We start from the raw sequence: 20,993 nt of genomic DNA, 5'->3' as shown, positions 1-20,993 counted from the left end.
GACAGCAGCAGCAGTGGATTTTTAACGCAAGATTCGGATTAGCGTTTGATTGCTGTGAGTGATGCGAAAGACGCATTGTGGATTGAAAATCGACTCTTTTCAGGACCAGCATTTTATAAAAAGAAAGGGTTGATAGCAAGCAATGGCGTCGCCGTCGGTTGCATTCTCGCGGTACTGAAGGAAGCTTCCGTCAGTATCAGAATCACCAACGCTCGTCGGAGAGCAACGCTGCAGAAACGTTGGCGTCAGTAGTAGTCAAGTGATAATTTCTTTCAAAATTCAGATGTTATTTCTGTTTGTAATTGGAAAGGAACATTATTGCAGGGCTGGTAGCGATGCATGCCGTTCAAAATAGTGACTTAGTGACCAACGATGACGAAAGTGACCAAACTTAGTGACCAAATAGTGACTTTCAGAAGCAGAAAAAGTGATCAAATAGTGACTTTTGTAAACTATGAAGTACTAACCGGGTAGTGAGCTGAGTTGCATTCGTATTGTTCATGTGTAACTCGTAGTAGATCGGAATCTACACTACTAAAAATCCACACATATTATTGGCAAAAATCCAAAAATCCACACAGCGCACACATAACCATTCTCCACGCGAACTACTAATAAAATATATATCCAAATAAACTTTATGTGTGGTCTCGAATTAGCAATTATTTAATTTATGTGTGATTCTATATCGATTATATTAGGGTGGAGCTATTGCAAAAATTTATAACGGCGACACATATATCTTATATAGATATTTTTGGCAGTGTAGGGATATCATGTTTTTTCAAATCCTTATTAGAATGCTATCAGAAATTAAGAGAAGACAAAAATTACAATATCATGAGGTTTACTATTGCTGGCCGTTTGCATCTTCATCGTAACTAGTTAGAGGATGGATCTTAGCAGAGGACAACCGACTTGGCGACACCATCATAAATACCACAGAGTTGGATATTGAGGAAGGTATTCGTTGGGACATCCAGAGGCATATTGCTAGCCTCCATGGTAAACCTTATTCCGTAACACACAGGAGCAGGTAACGAGTTACAAGTTGTTACACTAAACCATGCTTATAATTTCAACAACGATTTTGAAGCAAGTTCTACAGCATTGTGGAAATAAAATTTAACATGAGCTCGAAGTTTTTCGTGAAACTGCAGTTCGTGTATGAAAAAGGCAATGAATGAAGTGTAATAAATTTTGCGCTGTCTTTTACTATCGATCAAAAAATATTGTCTCGTCAAAATATATTCCATATATAGATGATTCAGCTGCAAGACAGTATGAAAAAGTGCTAGAACGATGTTTTGGATTGGGTTTTCACTAATTTTTATGTAGTTAGACGTGTGAACATTCGTTTTGGCACGTTGAAAAATTAACACGGTTTTTCGGCAAAAAAGAAATAAAATGATCTAATCAATTACTAGACAGAGAATTATTTAGAATCACAAAGCTTATGAATCTTTAAAAATTGTTTTAAAAAAAACTTAAAGAATCCAAAATTATGATGACATGTTTAAAATACGATTTTTAATAATGAAAAATAACATTTTTAATTGAAACAAATTTAAATACATATAGAGTCCATTTGCCATTTGTTTTTCCGAGACACTGATCTCGGTTTCATTAAAAACATTAACATGAATTTTACCGAACCTAAGTGCCCTAAGTTTCAAGTTTCGTAAAATGTGATCCAAAATCTTGAATTTGATGCAGAAATTGCTTTGGAAAACTCTGAAATTTTTTCAGAAATTTCAGCGGAAGTTGATTTTCTGTGGAAAACCTTGGGATTTTTTTTCAGAAATTGTGCAGAAAATACTTCAATCCTTGTGAAATCTTTCTCCAGGAGTTCAAACGGAAATTCCAACAGAAATCCGATGGCGAATGTCAGCACAAAAACTTCCGGAAATTCTTTCATACCATAAATTCAAGGTAGAATATTTTGTAGACATTCCTGCTGTCTTTCGGGGAATTCCGCGGAAACTGCACGTCAATTACTATAAAAACTTCTCTCTGAAAAAAAAAATCTCCTTCAAATAAGAAAATTATTTTGAGCTTTTTAGTGGAATGTTTTCACCTGTCATAAGACGAGTTTATACAATCCCATTGAATTCCACCACTTAATTGTATCTTGACAGATACGTATTTCGACCTCAAAAGTAAGGCCGTCTTCAGTGTCTCGTACTTGACTCGACTTAAGTCGACTTAAGTCGAGTCAAGTACGAGACACTGAAGACGGCCTTACTTTTGAGGTCGAAATACGTATCTGTCAAGATACAATTAAGTGGTGGAATTCAATGGGATTGTATAAACTCGTCTTATGACAGGTGTCTCCTTCAAATACAAGCGGATTTTTTCATGAATTCCGGTAGAAATCTTTTTGAGAATTCCTTCAGATATTGTTTGGTGAATTCCTAAGAAAAACCTTCCGAAAATTATTTCCCAAATTCAAGGCGGAATTTTTACGGAATTTTACATAAAGATTTATGCGGTCATCGCTACAGAAATTACAGTGAAAGTTCTTCTAAGAGAAACAAAGTTAGGAAGCTTTTTATAACGAAGGTGGATTTTTCTCTAGATACAGGCAACTTACCCAACTTAGGAAGTAGTGCGCTGGATTCGCCTAAAGATGCGCTAAGCAACGCATCAATTAGTTTGACTGTTAAAACTTCGGAAGAAAGTTCGCTTCGGAAGTCCCGATGTCCGAATTCTTATGTGGTGCTACGCCGACAATATCATGCAATATCGTAGAGGTAAGTCGAGTCAAGTACGAGACACTGAAGACGACCACACAGTTGTGGTCGAAATACGTATCTGCAAAGATATCGAAAATTAACTGGTGGAATTAAATAGAGAGTACTTAATTCGTCTTAGAAGGTTGAATACATTCCACTAAAAGAGCTTTATATATTTTTCTGATCGTAGAGGGGTTAATCAATCAGAAACTAAGAAATATCTCGGAATTATGTCAAAATTGACGTGACAAAAACTGGATACTCAAAAACGATAAAAATGACAACAAGTGAAGTTCTTACCCTTAAAATGCTTGTTAAACGAGTGCTCTAGAGTATAATGCATGCAATAATGGCTTGGAAATATAAAAAATGGGTAAGCATAGACTTCAAATGTGCAGTCCCTTCTCAACGACATTTTGCTATCGAAAACAAAACTCTACGCTCCTTATTTATTAAACTTCCACCCAAAACCAAATCCGTTATGTAAATCCGCCGGGGGCAGCAGGGACTATGACCAAGGGCTTGACGATCCCTCCCCAGGCCATCTGCGAGTTGTGGGGCTTGCCAAGAATGTGGTGGGGTTTGACAGTGGGCCCTGTTAAACCTCTATAAAAAGCTGCATGTATCCGCAAGTAGGCTCCGCCAAAGCGACCGTGTGCCGCTCAAAGCGCACAAGCCCAAGTCCTGGTGTTAGGTGCGACGCTAAACAGCCCTGACACGACGGCCCTCCGACGAGACAGGAGGTTTGCGCAGGTTATTGGGCCGCCTGGAAAACCAATAATTACGAACAATATAAGAGATAATGCGACTCGATATAATCGGCAAAGACCTAGGCGACGAATAAAGGATCACGATTGGAAGCTTGGAACATGGAACTGCAAGTCGTTAGCTTTCGCAGGTTGCGACAGGATGATCTACGATGAATTACATCCCCGCAACTTCGACGTTGTGGCGCTGCAGGAGATTTGCTGGACAGGACAGAAGGTGTGGAAAAGCGGGCATCGGACGGCTACCTTCCACCAAAGCTGTGGCACCACCATCGAGCTGGGAACCGGCTTCATAGTGCTGGGAAAGATGCGCCAACGCGTGATTGGGTGGCAGCCAATCAACGCAAGGATGTGCAAGCTGAGGATTAACGGCCGTTTCTTCAACTATAGCATCACCAACGTGCACTGCCCACACGAAGGGAGACCCGACGACGAGAAAGAAGCGTTCTACGCACAGCTGGAGCAGACATACGATGGATGCCCACTGCGGAACGTCAAAATCGTCATCGGTGACATGAACGCGCAGGTAGGAAGGGAGGAAATGTATAGACCGGTCATCGGACCGGATAGTCTGCACACCGTATCGAATGACAACGGCCAACGATGCATAAACTTCGCAGCCTCCCAAGGAATGGTAGTCCGAAGCACCTTCTTTCCCCGCAAAAATATCCACAAGGTCACATGGAGATCACCTAACCAAGAAACGGAAAACCAAATCGACCACGTTCTAATCGACGGTAAATTCTTCTCCGACATCACGAACGTCCGCACTAACCGCAGTGCGAATATTGAATCCGACCACTACCTCGTAGCAGTATGCCTGCGCTCAAAACTCTCGACGGTGTACAACACGCGTCGAAGTCGGACGCCGCGGTTTAACATTGGGCGGCTACAAGACGGTAGACTAGCCCAAGAATACGCGCAGCAGCTGGAAGTGGCACTCCCAACGGAACAGCAGATAGACGCTGCTTCTCTTTAAGATTGTTGGAGAGATATTCGATCCGGCATTGATTGCACCGCAACCGCTGCACTTGACACGGTGTCCCGAATCAGAGAAACGACTGGTATGATGGCGAATGTGAGCTTTAGTGGAAAAGAAGAATGCAGCATGGGAGAGATTGCTGCAATACCGCATGAGGGCGAACGAGGCACGATGCAAACAGGCGCGGAACAGATAAAGCTCGATTTTCCGGAGGAAAAAGCGTCAGCAGGAAGATCGAGACCGTGAAGAGACGGAGGAACTGTACCGCACTAATAACACACGAAAGTTCTATGAGAAGTTGAACCGTTCACGTAAGGGCCACGTGCCACAGCCTGATATGTGTAAGGACATAAACGGGAACCTTCTTACAAACGAGCGTGAGGTGATCCAAAGGTGGCGGCAGCACTACGAAGAGCATCTGAATGGCGATGTGGCAGACGAAGATGGCGGTATGGTGATGGACCTGGGAGAACGCGCGCAGGACATAATTCTACCGGCCCCGGATCTCCAGGAAATCCAGGAGGAGATTGGCCGGCTGAAGAACAACAAAGACCCTGGGGTTGACCAACTACCAGGAGAGCTATTTAAACACGGTGGTGAGGCACTGGCTAGAGCGCTGCACTGGGTCATTACCAAGATTTGGGAGGAGGAAGTTTTGCCGCAGGAGTGGATGGAAGGTGTCGTGTGTCCCATCTACAAAAAGGGCGATAAGCTGGATTGTAGCAACTACCGCGCAATCACATTGCTGAACGCCGCCTACAAGGTACTCTCCCAAATTTTATGCCGTCGACTAGCACCAATTGCAAGGGAGTTCGTGGGGCAGTACCAGGCGGGTTTTATGGGCGAACGCTCCACCACGGACCAGGTGTTCGCCATTCGCCAAGTACTGCAGAAATGCCGCGAATACAACGTGCCCACACATCATCTATTTATCGACTTCAAAGCCGCATATGATACAATCGATCGGGACCAGCTATGGCAGCTAATGCACGAACACGGTTTTCCGGATAAACTGACACGGTTGATCAAAGCGACGATGGATCGGGTGATGTGCGTAGTTCGAGTTTCAGGGGCATTCTCGAGTCCCTTCGAAACCCGCAGAGGGTTACGGCAAGGTGATGATCTTTCGTGTTTGCTATTCAACATCGCTTTGGAAGGGGTAATACGAAGAGCAGGGATTAACACGAGTGGTACAATTTTCAATAAGTCCGTCCAGCTATTGTCGGCGTAGCACCAACTTAGAATTCGGAAGTCGGGACTTCCGAACCGAACTTTCTTCCGAAGTTTTATCTGTCAAACTAATTGATGCGGTGTTTAGCGCATCTTTAGGCGAATCTAGCGGACTATTTCCGAAGTTGGGAAAGTTGCCTGTATCTAGAGAAAAATCCAACTTCGGTATAAAAATCGGTCTAACTTTTATCCGGATAGACAATATTTGGTTTCGCCGACGACATAGATATTATGGCACGTAACTTTGAGAAGATGGAGGAAGCCTACATCAGACTGAAGAGGGAAGCCAAGCGGATCGGACTAGACATTAACACGTCGAAGACGAAGTACATGATAGGAAGAGGCTCAAGAGAAGACAATGTGAGCCACCCACCGCGAGTTGGCATCGGTGGTGACGAAATCGAGGTGGTAGAAGAATTTGTGTACTTGGGCTCACTGGTGACTGCCGAAAATGATACCAGCAGAGAAATTCGGAGACGCGATGAACGCACGTGTTGTTGTTTTCGCGTCGGTTAGCCAATTTTTCTGCATTTTGTGAGATTCGGCAGGCGGTGTTTCGGGCTACGCCACCCAGCAGGAGAGTGATTTTCTCGTGTGTTTATTGGATACCGTGGAAAGTGATAACGACTGTAAAATGTCCTTATATGCGTGTAAACTCTTTATGTAAAAAAACGATACGCAACAAAATCAATGTACTGTTCCTGCTGGCTTTGAACTTTGTGGATGCAGATGTTAATCTGGTGAGCAAGTTTCATGTTGCTTTTTAACGTGTTTCAATGTTGAGTCGTAAGTTGTATTGGGTACAGTTTTTGCACTATTTTTAGAAGTGTGGTGATCGAAAGTCATTTAGTTTGTTTAGTCTGTTTAGTTTCTTCTTTTTACTATAACTATTTTTTTTTTCATTTTTTGAGTGATCGATTGTTAGCACGGGCAATGCCCTTACTAATAATGTGATCAAGAAATGTAAATGTGCAAACATGGTTAGTGTATTATTACTGTTGGAAAAATGGTAAGTAATTTTTGATAAATCATAAATTCCTTTTTTATATTGATTAATTTTATTACTAAATACGCGCCAGGATCAGAAAGATAAATTTTGGTCCAGGAAGTGTGAATGCACTTCAGATATCCTTATGATATGTGGGTGTAATCACGCGGGGCTTATTGCAAACGACTATAGCTTCGGAATGCTTGCGTTCTTGAAATGGGCTATAGAAGTTACAATAGAGCTATCACCTTCTAGCTCCCGGATCTAAGATTCTTGCAATTATATTAAATTTTGATAGTTGCACGAATATTCTATCCATAATGCCACTGCCAGACAGTGGGAGTTAGATTGTAATAACACACACATAACACACACACACAGCAGAGAAATTCGGAGACGCATAGTGGCTGGAAATCGTACGTACTTTGGACTCCGCAAGACGCTCCGATCGAATAGAGTTCGCCGCCGTACCAAACTGACAATCTACAAAACGCTAATTAGACCGGTAGTCCTCTACGGACACGAGACCTGGACGATGCTCGTGGAGAACCAACGCGCACTTGGAGTTTTCGAAAGGAAAGTGCTGCGTACCATCTATGGTGGGGTGCAGATGGCGGACGGTACGTGGAGGAGGCGAATGAACCACGAATTGCATCAGCTGTTGGGAGAACCATCCATCGTTCACACCGCGAAAATCGAACGACTGCGATGGGCCGGGCACGTAGCCAGAATGTCAGACAGTAACCCGGTGAAAATGGTTCTCGACAACGATCCGACGGGCACAAGAAGGCGAGGTGCGCAGCGGGCAAGGTGGACCGATCAGGTCGAAGATGACTTGCGGACCCTCCGTAGACTGCGTGGCTGGCGACGTGTAGCCATGGACCGAGCCGAATGGAGAAGACTCTTATATACCGCACAGGCCACTTCGGCCTTAGTCTGAATAAATAAATAATAATAAATACCCTCTTGTTTCACATCAAACCGTACAGCAAGCCCTTACCTCTTTTTATTTATTTCGTTCAGCGGATTTTCACTATTCGATGAATTGAAAATAAAATATCGATGCCGCGTGTGATTTCTTTACTGAAAAACCCAAGTAAATGGAATAGAACAAAATTTTCCAAAACGCAGTATGCTAACAAAAATATTTTTGCACTATTCCGGTTCAGTATAAACCATAATGTTGCATAGTATACTTTTTATACTATGCAAGGTATAAAATCAGAAAATGATTAAAAAGGTTAATTTTAAACCCTTAGCGGTTTTATTTTATTTCTGAGTGACCTATCTTTAAGCTATTAATGTGTTAATGCGTGGTTATGGATATTAGGATCAATATATGAAAGAAATAATTTGACGGAATCCGAGTATAAAGTGATTTTATGTTAAGTGCTGATTCATAAAAGTGATGGTGATGGAAAGAAATATTTCACTATTGCGTCAAATAATGTTAATGATTTCTTTCCATAATAATCACACAAATTTAATGTATAATGATTACCATAATCATTTATTTATTATATTTATTTGTTCACATTGCTGCTTATCATGCATAAATTTAATTTAATTATTATACTTTACGTTTCATTTTATTTTTATATTCTATATTTCATTTTATTTTTATATTGTAAATATCCATAATATTTTTTTCAAAGACTGTATGCCGTCAGGGTACAGTACAGTTCAGTACAGGCACTAGGTCCCGTGATAGCTGTATTTTTCAACAGAAACACCACAGTATTAAGTTGTGCTTATACAGGAAGTAGTTATTTATAGCCTAAATTAACGATGAAATTGATGTTTCAGAGTAAATTATTGGAGTACAGTAGTTTTCCAGGATTATTCGTCAGATTACTATTTCTTACATTCTCTACATATGCCTAAATTTCCCTTACAATATTGCTAACTTGAATGTAAATATGTATCCAGTATTTTGCGCTCGTCAATGGCGGCCAAATGAGTGCCGTTTTGACATCTAAGAGGTAGATAATATTTACATATTTTAATCAATGTAGGCTTCGATTAATTGAAGAAGATTGGCACTCATCGACGAAGTAATTTTTTTTTTCTCCAAATGTCAAAAAACTTCACTTCTTGATTTGTTCGTTTCTATCACTCAGACATTCTGCCTGTTTTCAAAGATGAATCCTTATTTTTTAGTTAAAGCATTCGAAAATCGCAAGTAGCATTTATTTCTATTTGTCGTCTGTACTAAAAGTTGCAGAGGAATGCAGTCGCAACTGAAAGCAGCAGAACAAGAAAATCTATATCTATACTACATACTGCGCAAAAACATTAAAAATGAGTGGGAATCGTTGGAATGCGTGGAAGAGTAGCACAGAACACTTTTTTATCCACATCTTCCTGCCTTCAGCTATGATTAATTTATGATGCATACCTGTATTTTTTTATAATTTCACGATGGAACCAGGAAATAAACATAATTTGTTCCCGTACATACTGGGTGGTGATTTCAACTTCAGCTTTTTCAGTCCATGACTTATATACTTAGACTCAGACCGATTAGTTAACCTTCCTGATGCTTCGGACTGCGCCACTGTGGACACCTAAATACCTGGAAGAGCTCAAAAAATGCGGAGTTTAAAAAATATGGATTTTTAGGAAAAAGTTGAAAATATACAGTATTCATCATAATGACTATGAAAATCCGTCGGTCCGAAAAGAACTGTTCGTCAAGCTCTAATGTCTGTTGATGGGAGAGAAGTTTATTTGAGTAAATTAACCTGCGTTCTTCATGTCCTTTGAAAGGAACATAACCAAGGGTTGGGCCCTTCGAATTCAAATAAATGTCCGTCAGGCACGCCCACTTGTTCTGAACCAGCCGTCAAGTCCATCAAGTCATTTGAGTCTCCGTCAAGTTGAGTGTTTGTAATTTTACGGTTACGGTTACGGTTTGCGGTTACACAAAGCCTTGGCCTGATGACAACAAGATTTTATTGGTAAATAGTTGACTACATACATAATTATTTCTTTTTGAAGGAAACAAGAGCACTTAAAACGTAAAATTTAAGCAGGTAAGATTATAGTCTATGTAGAGTTGAAGTGAATTTCACCTTCATTTTCCACTGATACAATTCATGTTTATTTTCAGGTTCTATAGTAAATACATATATACCAAAAGAGGTTGTAGGGTAGACTTCGTATAGCCTAAAGCGGAGGGTAAGGATAGTAATTGAGCTCTTTGCAACTTCTTCTTCAGAAACACGCATCAAGACGATTTTTACTAAGTTTTGCACAGTAGTATTGCTTGCTGTTACAACCATTCCTCTGTAACGAGTATACGAAACCACTTATTAATACATAAAGAGATGGACTTTTCTCAAATGGTTCGTTCCTATAAGTTTGTCCTCATATTGTACAAGGTTCAGCTAGAAAAAAGAATAAATATTAATAAAAAAGGGCAGAATTTTATATAGCAAATGAAAGAAATAAACAAATCAGGGAAGGAAGTATTTTGACATTTTGGTTAACAAAATTAGGCAGAACTAATGAGTGTCCGTAAGTCAAAGCCTACATGGATAAAAATATGTAAATATTTTCTACTTCTTGAATGTCAAAAAGGCACTCACTAGGCCGCCATTACCGAGCGCAAAATACTGGATATGAAATGGGGTTGGGAAGGTGCATCAGGGCATCAATGAAGTTACAATTGGACAATGAAGTGGTAGCCAATCGGAGTCAAGGAAGGAAAGTATTAGTCGTTCGCGTCTATTACTTTTATCTCCAACAGTTGTTAACCAGTTGACGCGCCCTTCTTTAAACAAACCATCCCGTGGAAAGCTTGACAAGTATTGCAAATTTCATTATTATATTTGTTGGATCATTCTGCTGGAGAGAGATTCTCATTTTCCCGCGGGTTTCGTGTAAGTGTCAATGCTTACAGGTCCACCACCCCCATTTTTGGCCCTTTATACAGCAGTGTGTTGAATTCAAAATGATATTGAGATTTGACCTTACTGTTAAGTGGAACCGCATGCAGAGCAAGACTCTAGCCAGGATGGTGGCTAACTACATACATACATACATACAATTTGGCTTGTTCAGCTAAAAAACTAGCTTATTCAACTTAAATTGTTTGTTGGGTAGTAAGACGCCTGTGGAGTTTTATCCATCCGAAATAATTTTGATTTCTTTCTCATTTAAATTTTTGTTGAAAACTCAAGATTTTGCCTTTCTGGACTCTCTTAATTGATTTTCTGGAAATAGCAGAAAAATCCCCCAAATTACCATTCAAAGCTACAGAAAGAAATGCTTTCAAAATATCTGGATCGATACAGACATATGATACGTAGTATTTGGCTCTCACTTTCGCTTGGCTCACTTTTTCGGAAGGATTCTTTTGATCATTCTTTCAGAAAGGCCATGCATCTTTAAGAACTATGGACACGCTAGGTTTAATAAAATATACTCGCAAAACTCTGTGAAAACTTTAAAATATTCAAAGATTAAAAACTTGCTGAGAAAACCAATTTTGAATCAGGATTTTTAAGAAATATGCTAGACATCCTGTGTTCCTTAAACAATTTGTCCAACAATTTATGCTGTGTCAATATCAAGACCATACAGACAGTTCAGTATGCCACTAGAACCTTCTTTATCCAATCAAAATTTTAGAAATTGTATTTGTTTTCCTAATCTGTTGCTTCTATTATTTATTCAATCAATATTGCATCAGCATGGAACCACTGTTCCTACTCCAATTTCCTAAAGTAATGATATCTGGCGCTGGAGAATAAAGGGAGCGTACTATTTTTCGTGTTTAACATTTCAATCGTAAGATATAACAATTATTCGAAGTTTGAAAATTTGTTAAAATAGATTCAATGTTTCGTAGAGAGAGATGTGAATGAAGAGAACTGATTCCTGGCAGTTACGCCTATATATGATCAGAGAGCTAGATATGTACAATATTCATGCAAAGCGGTAAAAATTCTAGGGGGGCTAATTTAGTTCTAGGTGGGGCTATAGCCCCCCTAGCCCCCCTGTAGTTACGTGCCAAAGTTATAGACCAAAGACGAAAAGGGTACCCACAACCGAACCTCCTCCCCTATTAATATAAAATGTGCAACTTTTGCTTAGAATTCTAACTGATAATTCTTTCTTATTTCAGTTCCTATACTACCGGATCCGAATAGTCGAAGTCACGCCATGCCGCAGTCGCAGTCTGGTCCTAATCAATCAATCACAAAAACAACTGACGCTATCGACTCAACAACTGCTACCTATCGACTATAACGTGACAAAAATTGAAAACGTCAACATGAAAGCCATACCGGAGGCGAACATAATAGTGCGTGGCAACGGAACCGTCACCGGAACATCGTCGTCTAATGCCACCGACATATCGCCCGCCGATCAAGTCACGAACCACTCGTCATCGGCTTCATCGTCCTCCTCCTCGAACTCATCCACCCTACGAAACCCGACGGAGGAAGACCTCCCAGAAGAAGACCAGAACGCTAAGGATAGCGCCTTGTCCCATCCATCCCTGAACCGTGTCAACTCCCTGCCGAAACCACCGCGAGTGCAGATTCGCGTGGAAGAAAACACCAAACAGCACCAGCAGGAGCAACATTTGGTCCGCTGTCGAATGGTGGAACGCCAGGAAAGCATCAAACTGAAACCCATCTTGGCGGGTCAGGACGGTGCTGCAACCGCTTCGTCGTCTTCCAAGCTGCAAGCCAATGGAAAGCGGGAATCCAGTACGAAGGCATCAACCGAGAGTCTGAACCTTAAAGGGTTGACCAAGTTTTACAACATCACGACCTACAAGGCGTCCAAGCTGTGGAACAAGAAGCCTATCAATGCGAGCGAATGAAGGACGATTCGTTTCGAGTTGTTTTAGAGTGACGAGAAGTTATCCATTGGGCCCAGATTTGCCATATATAATTAATTTTATTATATAACAGAGACCTAAATGATAATAAACTGTTTCGAATAAACTTTGCAGATGATTTTTAAGTGTTTGTTATCTTTTGTCTTCGAAATTTACCTTTTCACGTTGTTTTCCTCGCAACTTCTATAGTTCGTTGTCGTCTGGGTGGTAAAGTTCGCTCAGCAATCGATAGATATATGATGGGGCATTTCCACCTCTGGAAACAAGATTTAGGATTATTATTAGAAAAATCTTCAGCAAGTCCAGAAGGAGTTTGACTGGATAATAGAAAATTTATTCGCTCAGGTTGGCCAAGGTTTGCTCTGGTTTCGAATATAAAAAATACTCACGTATTAGTAATGAACAGCGTCACCAACTCCGGCGGCACGTAGTCAAATGTTGGATTGTACGCCTTGGCAAACCGCGCCGCTTGCGACCCATACGGTATCACAGCCTGTGCATTGCCCAGAATGTTGAAATCGTCCTGATCGTATTTGGACAGATGGACCGGCGTCAGTTTATAAGTCGGTGCCAGCACAATCAACGGCACCGAAAAATGCTTTGCAGCCAATGCCAACGAGTACGACCCGCAAACCGCCCGCAATCCTCCATTCGCCAGCACGCTGTGCGTTCCGATGATGACCTTGTTGACTCGGGACATCATCGCAAAAATGGCTGAGTCCGGGATGGCCGTTGTCTGAATCTTTGCTTTACCCAGATTCACCGCCAGCTGGTGACCCTTGCATGCTGGGGCACATTCCGCCACGATCACCTCGATGGCTCGGTTCTCCGCCGCTTTCTTAAGGAATTTTTCTACCGACTTCGAGTGACCGATGGTCATGATCAGCTCGGACGAATGAATGTGTTCCGTCGCTTGCGACGAAAGATTCTCCGCGCACGTCTCCAGCTCGGTCTCAATCTCACTAAGGTGCTCCAGCAAGGCGTCCCGCAATCCTTCCTGGGGTTGTGAATAGTCGCCTCGCCGCTGTTCGCTGGTTTGAGTGACCAATTTATGCAAAGAGAGCGAAGTCTGGGCATCGTCAAAGTGAACCCGCAGCTGGGCGGAGTCGTACTCTTCGCGTACAATTTTCAGTATCCGACGCACCGTATTGGCAATCACAATGTCCTGTGGCAGTGCCGACACCAAGAAGTGTCCCTGTTTACGAATTACTGTCATTAAGTGCCTAGAAGAAAGCGGAACTAATATCATAAGACAAGTTCCCCCACTTGATTGTAACTGTACAGATACGTACTTCGACATCAACCGTCTTCAGTGTCTCGTACTTGGCTCGACTCGTACTCTGCCGTGTATCACATATTTACCGCATCTTTGCTGGGTTTCCTATTCATATGGGACAAATATGCGATTCTCAACAGTACTGAGCTCGAGTCAAGTACAAGACACTGAAGATCGCCTCTGTTGAGGTCAAAATACATATCTGTAAAGTTACAGTCAAATGGTGGAACTAAAAGGATAATACAACTAACTCGTCTTATGACAAGGTCAGGGTGGCCACTGAAACTCGATTTTCAAATTCCCGGTTTTTCCCGCTTTTCCCGGTATTTTTTGTCAAATTTTCCCGGTTTTAATTTAACTGAAAAAAATCAGAATAAGAGTTTTTACCTTTATACTTAAATTATTAATTAACTAATTTGAACAAAGATTTAACCCGAAGACAATCTTCGTTTCCGACCAAAATAATGATTCAGTTTTCTAAAAAAGATTCACATTTTAGGCAATCAAAACATTCGATTCGTAATTTATTCAATTTTACTTTTTTGATTTCTAGAATTAATGTCTAGAAAATAAATCTTGGATTTTTTATTGGAAACTTTGAACGTTCCCATTCAATATTAGTATATTGAAATGTTCTAAGCTATGGAATCTATTCATTATTCCCCCTGTAACAAATTAGAAAACTATCTTAGAGTATCTTTTTCACCATCATAACCGTCTATTATACGGCGGTACCCCGTTTGGCATAATGCCATATGGCATAATGCCGTTTGGCATAACGCCGTTTGGCATAATGGCCATTTGGCATAAGGGCCGTTTGGCATAATGACCATTTGGCATAATATGTATGCGGTGTCAAATTGAAGGCCATTTGGCATAAGGACCATTTGGCATAATTTGTATGCGGTGTCAAATTGAGGGCCGTTTGGCATAAAGGCCATTTGGCATAATTTATATACGGTTCCAAATTAATTGCCGTTTGCAACAATTCATATGCAAAAAGAAGGGTAAATTACAGAAAAAGTGAATAAAAGTTTTGCTATCAAGGCTTTCAAGAAATGGTCAGTTCAAAATTCCATTGAAATAAACAAAGAACTGCTCGCGTTTCAAAGAAGGGTGAATTATAGGAAATGAAAATGATAAAGTATTGAAGTGGATAATCTTCAGCGGGATATAAAGTGAACCCTTCAAGAGACGATGTTCTATGACTCGATATCGAGTCATGGAAGCGAGTTATGCCATATTATAAAATATGTTATGGATTTCTGCGATGGTCCCTTGAAAAACCCTAGCAGCACATGTTTCACATAGATTACTGCAATTCATCTGTGGCCAGATTTGGTCACAAACAAGTTGCTGCACCATTTTGGCTTACTTTTGTTGCTCGGGAAGCTTTTCAAGGATTATATATCCCACTTCTCGATATTTCCCTGAGCCGATGGTCCCTTTATTATCGACTCATGGAGGATTGACTGTATCAACAATTATATGGTGTACCGTTTCGTGATGCACGTGTTTGCCTGTTATAAGGCAAAATGTGTTATTTTGCCTTCTATACTTGCTCGCATTTGCCCGGTATAAGGCCAAATGTGTTATTTTGCCTTCTTTGAATACTCGAATTTGCTCGTGTATTGGCAGCAAAACGATTCACTGCAAAATAATTATTTGCTCGTGTATTGGCAGCAAAACGATTCACTGCAAAATAATTTTAACTGCGGAATGATACAAAACGCAGAATGGAATATTGCGCAATGGTAATGCTCGCAATATGGTACATCAATAAATGCATTACCGCGGAATGTTGTACCGCAAATTGTTGTATAATCTTTAGAGCTTTAAAGTCTACTTAGCATCATCGGAGTAATTCACCTCCGATGATGGTAAGTAGATTCCTGGGCAAATAATTTGGAACAGTATGTAAATTATGCCAAATGGATATTATGCTAGAAGGCCCTCAATTTGACACCGCATACAAATTATGCCAAATGGTCGTTATGCCAAACGGCCCTTATGCCAAATGGCCTTCAATTTGACACCGCATACATATTATGCCAAATGGCCATTATGCCAAACGGCCCTTATGCCAAATGGCCATTATGCCAAACGGCGTTATGCCAAACGGCATTATGCCATATGGCATTATGCCAAACGGGGTACCGCCCTATTATACAGTGTTGACCCGATTTTGTCACTCCCCGATTTTGTCTACCCTCGATTTTATCACGTTTTCGACCCGATTTTATCACGTCCCGATTTTGTCACGTTTTCGACCCGATTTTGTCACCCCAAAAAAATTTGTCATTCTTTTTATTTTCGTAAATAATACCAAAAATAACATTGATTTTCATGAAATAACTTTCACCGCCTGTAGTTTATTACGAACGACTTCTGAGTACCTGCGAAATATTCTGTAAGCAATTTCGACAAGAAATAACGGGTACCGTTCACGCATTTGGCCTTTCCAAGGCATAAAATGATTCATATTTGTGGAATGAATTAAAAAAACCCAGATTAATCCACCTAGCGGTGATGGTGCCTTTCTCGACCTTCGTAAAATGTGTGTGCTTGAAAAAATATGAGCTAGTGGCTAGGAGTAAAAAAGACAAATTTCTTTGTCCGTTCTATGAAAATCAGATTATTTATGGCAAAGATATTGTAGATCCAGTTGAAAACCGAAAATCATATTTTGTCCCATTTCCGGATGTCGCAACTGCATCGCGAGTGGTGCCCGACTATGGCACAGTAGCGCACTACTCGCGATGCAGTTGCAACATCCGGAAATGCGAGAAAATGCGATTTCGCGGGACCTCGGTTCGGTTTTCAGCTTGATCTACAATAATCGTTGTCAATGAGCAGCTCGAAGTAGCTCGAAGTTGTTCCCGTCCTGCTCGTTCTTTTTTGTCAACAAACGGGCATGAGCGTGACAGGAACAACTTCGAGCTACTTCGAGCTGCTCATTGGACAGCACTAATATGCTAATAGGAATTTCGACATTTTTGTTTCCTTTTCCAATCTTTTTGACGTACATAATCCTGTTTCATTTCACCCAGTCATATATTTTAAGGATATCACTTTTGGATGTTAGTTGAACTGAAGCTCCGACTACACAAAAAGAAAACGAAAATGTCATTCCCATCACGCGAGCGGAGGGCAATATTTGTTATGATATAAATCTCATGACCGTCTTTCTGCCAAACTCCCGTATGAAGTGGGAGAGACAGAGACATCATCTCAGTTCGTCGAGCTGAATCGATTGGTATATAACACTATGGGTCTCCAGGCCTTCTGTAAAAGTTTGGTTTTTGGAGCGAACATACAGCCTTTTCGTATAAAAAGGCTAAAATGGTGTTTCGGCCATAACTTCCGATCCCATAGTCCGATCTAGCCAATTTTCAATAGGAAACAATGGAACAGGATTCTGCGTCGAATGCAACTTGTTGCGAGCAAATCGGTTGAGGATAAGTGCCCGAAAAATGAGTGACATTTTTTACGCGATTTTTTCGTATGATTTTGTATTTTGGCCATAACTTTCGATCCCATAGTTCGATCTGGCCAATTTCAAATAGGAATCAATGGGACAGGATTCTGCGTCGAATGCAACTTGTTGCGAGCAAATCGGTTGAGGATAAGTGTCCGAAAAATGAGTGACATTTTTCACGCGATTTTTTCAAATGAATTTGTATTTTGGCCATAACTCTCGATCCCATAGTTCGATCTGGCCAATTTCAAATAGGAAACAATGGGACAGGATTCTGCATCGAATGCAACTTGTTGCGAGCAAATCGGTTGAGGATAAGTGCCCGAAAAATGAGTGACATTTTGTTGAGTAGTTTTGCGCACACACACACACACACACACACACACACACACACACACACACACACACAGACATCACCTCGATTCGCCGAACTGAGTCGATTGGTATATAACACTATGGGTCTCCGGGCCTTCTATAAAAAGTTTGTTTTTGGAGCGATCATATAGCCTTTACCGTATACTTAGTATACGAGAAAGGCAAAAAAAGGTAGTTTGGCCAAAACTTCCGATCCCATAGTCCGATCTGGTTAATTTTCAATAGGAAACAATGGGAAAGGATTCTGCGTCGAATGCAACTTGTTGCAAGCAAATCGGTTGAGGATAAGTGCCCGAAAAATGAGTGACATTTTTTACGCGATTTTTACGTATAAATTTGTATTTTGGCCATAACTTCTGATCCCATAGTCCGACCTGACCAATTTTCAATAGGAAACAATGGGAAAGGATTCTGCGTCGAATGCAACTTGTTGCAAGCAAATCGGTTGAGGATAAGTGCCCGAAAAATGAGTGACATTTTATACGCGATTTTTACGTATAAATTTGTATTTTGGCCATAACTTTCGATTCCATAGTCCGACCTGACCAATTTTCAATAGGAAACAATGGGAAAGGATTCTGCGTCGAATGCAACTTGTTGCGAGCAAATCGGTTGAAGATAAGTGCCCGAAAAATGAGTGACATTTTTTGCATCGTTTTGTGCGCACACACACACACACACATACACACACACACACACACACACACACACACACACAGACATCACCTCAATTCGTCGAACTGAGTCGATTGGTATATAACACTTTGGGTCTCCGGGCCTTCTATAAAAAGTTTGTTTTTGGAGCGATCATATAGCCTTTACCGTATACTTAGTATACGAGAAAGGCAAAAAGAATTTTTTTTTTCAATTTTGTCACATACCCTGTTTTATCACCCCAAAATTCACCAGGGGGGTGATAAAATCGGGATATTACTGTATTAGGTTAGTTGTGGAAAAATACTAAACAATGACGAGCTCGTACGTTCTAGCGTTCTACCAAATCGATTCCTACTGTTAAATCCTTCCACACTAACAATTCCAAAACTTCCCGTGATACCTATGAGAGGTCGTAGAGTTCTCTGCATCTTCTTAAGTAGGTGTCCAACTAGCCATCCTTCCCCCTCCTCAACATTCACAAGGACGTGGCCAGGACATATCTCGTCTATTGGAGAGTGCATTGCTTTCATCTAAGAGATGGTGATTAGTCCCAAATCAATATCTGTGGTAACGGATGAAAGTGATGCTACTCTCATACAGTAGTCTTGGCTTGTACCACTTACGAATTTGTGCGAATTGCTCAACGCTAATGCTAATGCTAGGCTAGGTGTACCAGTTGTGGCTATAGCACCAGTTGTCGCACTAGTGCTTTATATGCCAAATGGCCAATCAAATCACCGCAAACCAAGTTCTTATCGATAAAGCATATTCATATGATACGATAAAATGTTTGATCTCCTCCAAAACAAACAAAGCATAATTGTAAAAATTGATTTTGCTTAATTTTTAAAGTCCTTTGCACCAGTTGTCGCATTGGAAAAAAATAATATTTCGATATCCGATTCTATGCTTTTATGTCTTATAATATTTATTATATATGGCCGTGGTGAATTACTCATATTTTTGCCCAAGTTTTTGTTTAACAGATTTAATTAATCACAAATCGTTTAGGTTCTATACTCAAGGATATCCCCAACCCCATAACTGAGGATATCCTACAACAAATGTACGCATACGTACAAAATATCGCAAGTCAGTTAAAAAGCCGATAACTCGAAATTGGAATCAAAATGATTTAGAGGCAAATACATCTGGAAAAAAACTACTTATTTTTTATGCCTCACACATTATGTACTAAAATCAAATAACTCAGTTAGAATGCGTTTGAATAATGAAAATTAAAGAGTAAATCTTTCCCTTTATATCAACTTCATTAAAAACTTTGAAGAGTTTTAAAAGTAAGTTGTCCAAAATTTATTTTTTCCCGGTTCATGTTCTGAATTCCCGGTTTTTCCCGCTTTATTTCCCGGTGACTTCAATTTTCCGTCTTTTTCCCGCTTTTCCCGTTTTTCCCGGTTCGGTGGCCACCCTGCAAGGTGAAGAAATTTCACTAAAAAGCATTTTTGCTTTTCTCGTACAACTAAGTTGTACCGGAAGGCTATCATTTTTTAATGAAATTATTGACCAATGGTTAAGTATTTTAGAGCTAAATAAATACTCACTCGGCTGTAGTCCAATCTGATTTTGCAATAATGTTCTTTAGCAGCAACAGCGACCTAGATGTGAGCTTGTGAGAACCGACGATTTTGCTGGAAAAAGTGAAAGGTCAATAACCATCGTGGCACAGACCCACAGTCTCGATTTTGATTCAAACTTACCCCAACCGAATGTCGTGCACAAACTGGGCGATTTCCGGTGCGGGTTGCTCCTCTTGCTGTCCGGTCATTTTTTGTTAACCTGGAGGTGATTTTTCGAGATTGATTCTAAAGAAATTTCAAGAGAAATTGCGAAAATTATTCTAGTGTTATGCACTCGGCCACAAAAAGAAACGAACCCTCACGTAAACAAAAACAAAAGAAAAGCGACAAAGCAAATCAAGCTCTATCTGGTAAAAGGGCGAATGTCGCAAGAGAGGATTCTCTTCGTCGACTTCCCCTCTTTTAAATAAAAGTGACAAGCAACCTCTGCTAAACTAGCAGGAAAAATCGAGCAGGAAAAAAGCTCTTTCAGTGCGCCACCTGTGCCTGAACGCATGAACTATGAGGAGGAAAAAATATTTTTCCTGCTCACTTCACATTTTGAGCTTTTTTCCTGCTAACTTCACAATATTGAGCTTTTTCCCGGCTGAATTCACAGGTCGAGCTTTTTTCCTGCTGAGTTCGAATTCGTGCATATATACGTTGTGATGTTTTAATTTTCAAATGTTTTTAATTAAATAATTGAATATTTGTTTTCAAATATAATTAATGGAATAACTTCTAGAATGGTAAGTCAAGATTAAAAAATAATTGTTTTATTGATGGCGGCAAATTGCGTTTGGTAATATTTACAATTACATATCATAATCATATACAGCAATACATACATAACGATTTTTGAAAATTTAAAATTAAAATTAGACATGTTGCGTAATAGCAAAATAGGATAGATAATGCTGAATTTGAGATTTGTCTAAATAAGAAAGTTTTTCGATTATGCTAACTAATACTAATATGAAATCAAGTTTGAAGTTTTTCTGTTAATCAATTCATCAAATATTGAGTGAATATTTTGGAATCGCTGATACCCATTGCTTTTGAAATTGGTAG

General features: G+C 40.2%; 2 protein-coding genes across 2 annotated transcripts in view; one reads left to right on the top strand and one right to left on the bottom strand.

Annotated features, from left to right (window-relative positions):
- LOC134207761 (uncharacterized) overlaps window positions 1-12,684 on the top strand; it is a 51,011-nt gene extending 38,327 nt beyond the window's left edge. The window contains exon 3 of the mRNA XM_062683633.1: window positions 11,834-12,684. Within this exon, the coding sequence (XP_062539617.1) occupies window positions 11,834-12,541 (708 nt within the window). The 3' untranslated portion in view covers window positions 12,542-12,684. The remainder of the gene's footprint in view (window positions 1-11,833) is intronic.
- On the bottom strand, window positions 12,599-20,254 carry LOC134207762 (translation initiation factor eIF-2B subunit beta). The gene is made up of 4 exons (XM_062683634.1): window positions 20,064-20,254; window positions 19,908-19,994; window positions 12,949-13,782; window positions 12,599-12,815 (listed from the first exon to the last, which is right to left on the bottom strand). Exons 1-4 carry the CDS (start codon window positions 20,129-20,131, stop codon window positions 12,743-12,745), a joined length of 1,062 nt encoding a protein of 353 aa, XP_062539618.1. The 5' UTR covers window positions 20,132-20,254; the 3' UTR covers window positions 12,599-12,742.
- Window positions 20,255-20,993: the final 739 nt, after the last annotated feature.

Source organism: Armigeres subalbatus, chromosome 1 (assembly GCF_024139115.2).
Source record: "Armigeres subalbatus isolate Guangzhou_Male chromosome 1, GZ_Asu_2, whole genome shotgun sequence".
Taxonomy (NCBI): domain Eukaryota; kingdom Metazoa; phylum Arthropoda; class Insecta; order Diptera; family Culicidae; genus Armigeres; species Armigeres subalbatus.
Note: the sequence above shows the minus strand (reverse complement) of the source record. Positions and strands in the feature narration are given on the sequence as shown.

What these genes read in the sequence shown, in the direction of transcription:
- LOC134207762 (XM_062683634.1), bottom strand. Translation starts at nt 20,131, where the DNA reads ATGACCGGACAGCAAGAGGAGCAACCCGCACCGGAAATCGCCCAGTTT. An exon ending in GTGCACGACATTCGGTTGGG is followed by an intron (nt 19,995 to 20,063) that starts GTAAGTTTGAAT and finishes CACTTTTTCCAG; the next exon opens with CAAAATCGTCGGTTCTCACA. An exon ending in TCAGATTGGACTACAGCCGA is followed by an intron (nt 13,783 to 19,907) that starts GTGAGTATTTAT and finishes GCTTTCTTCTAG; the next exon opens with GCACTTAATGACAGTAATTC.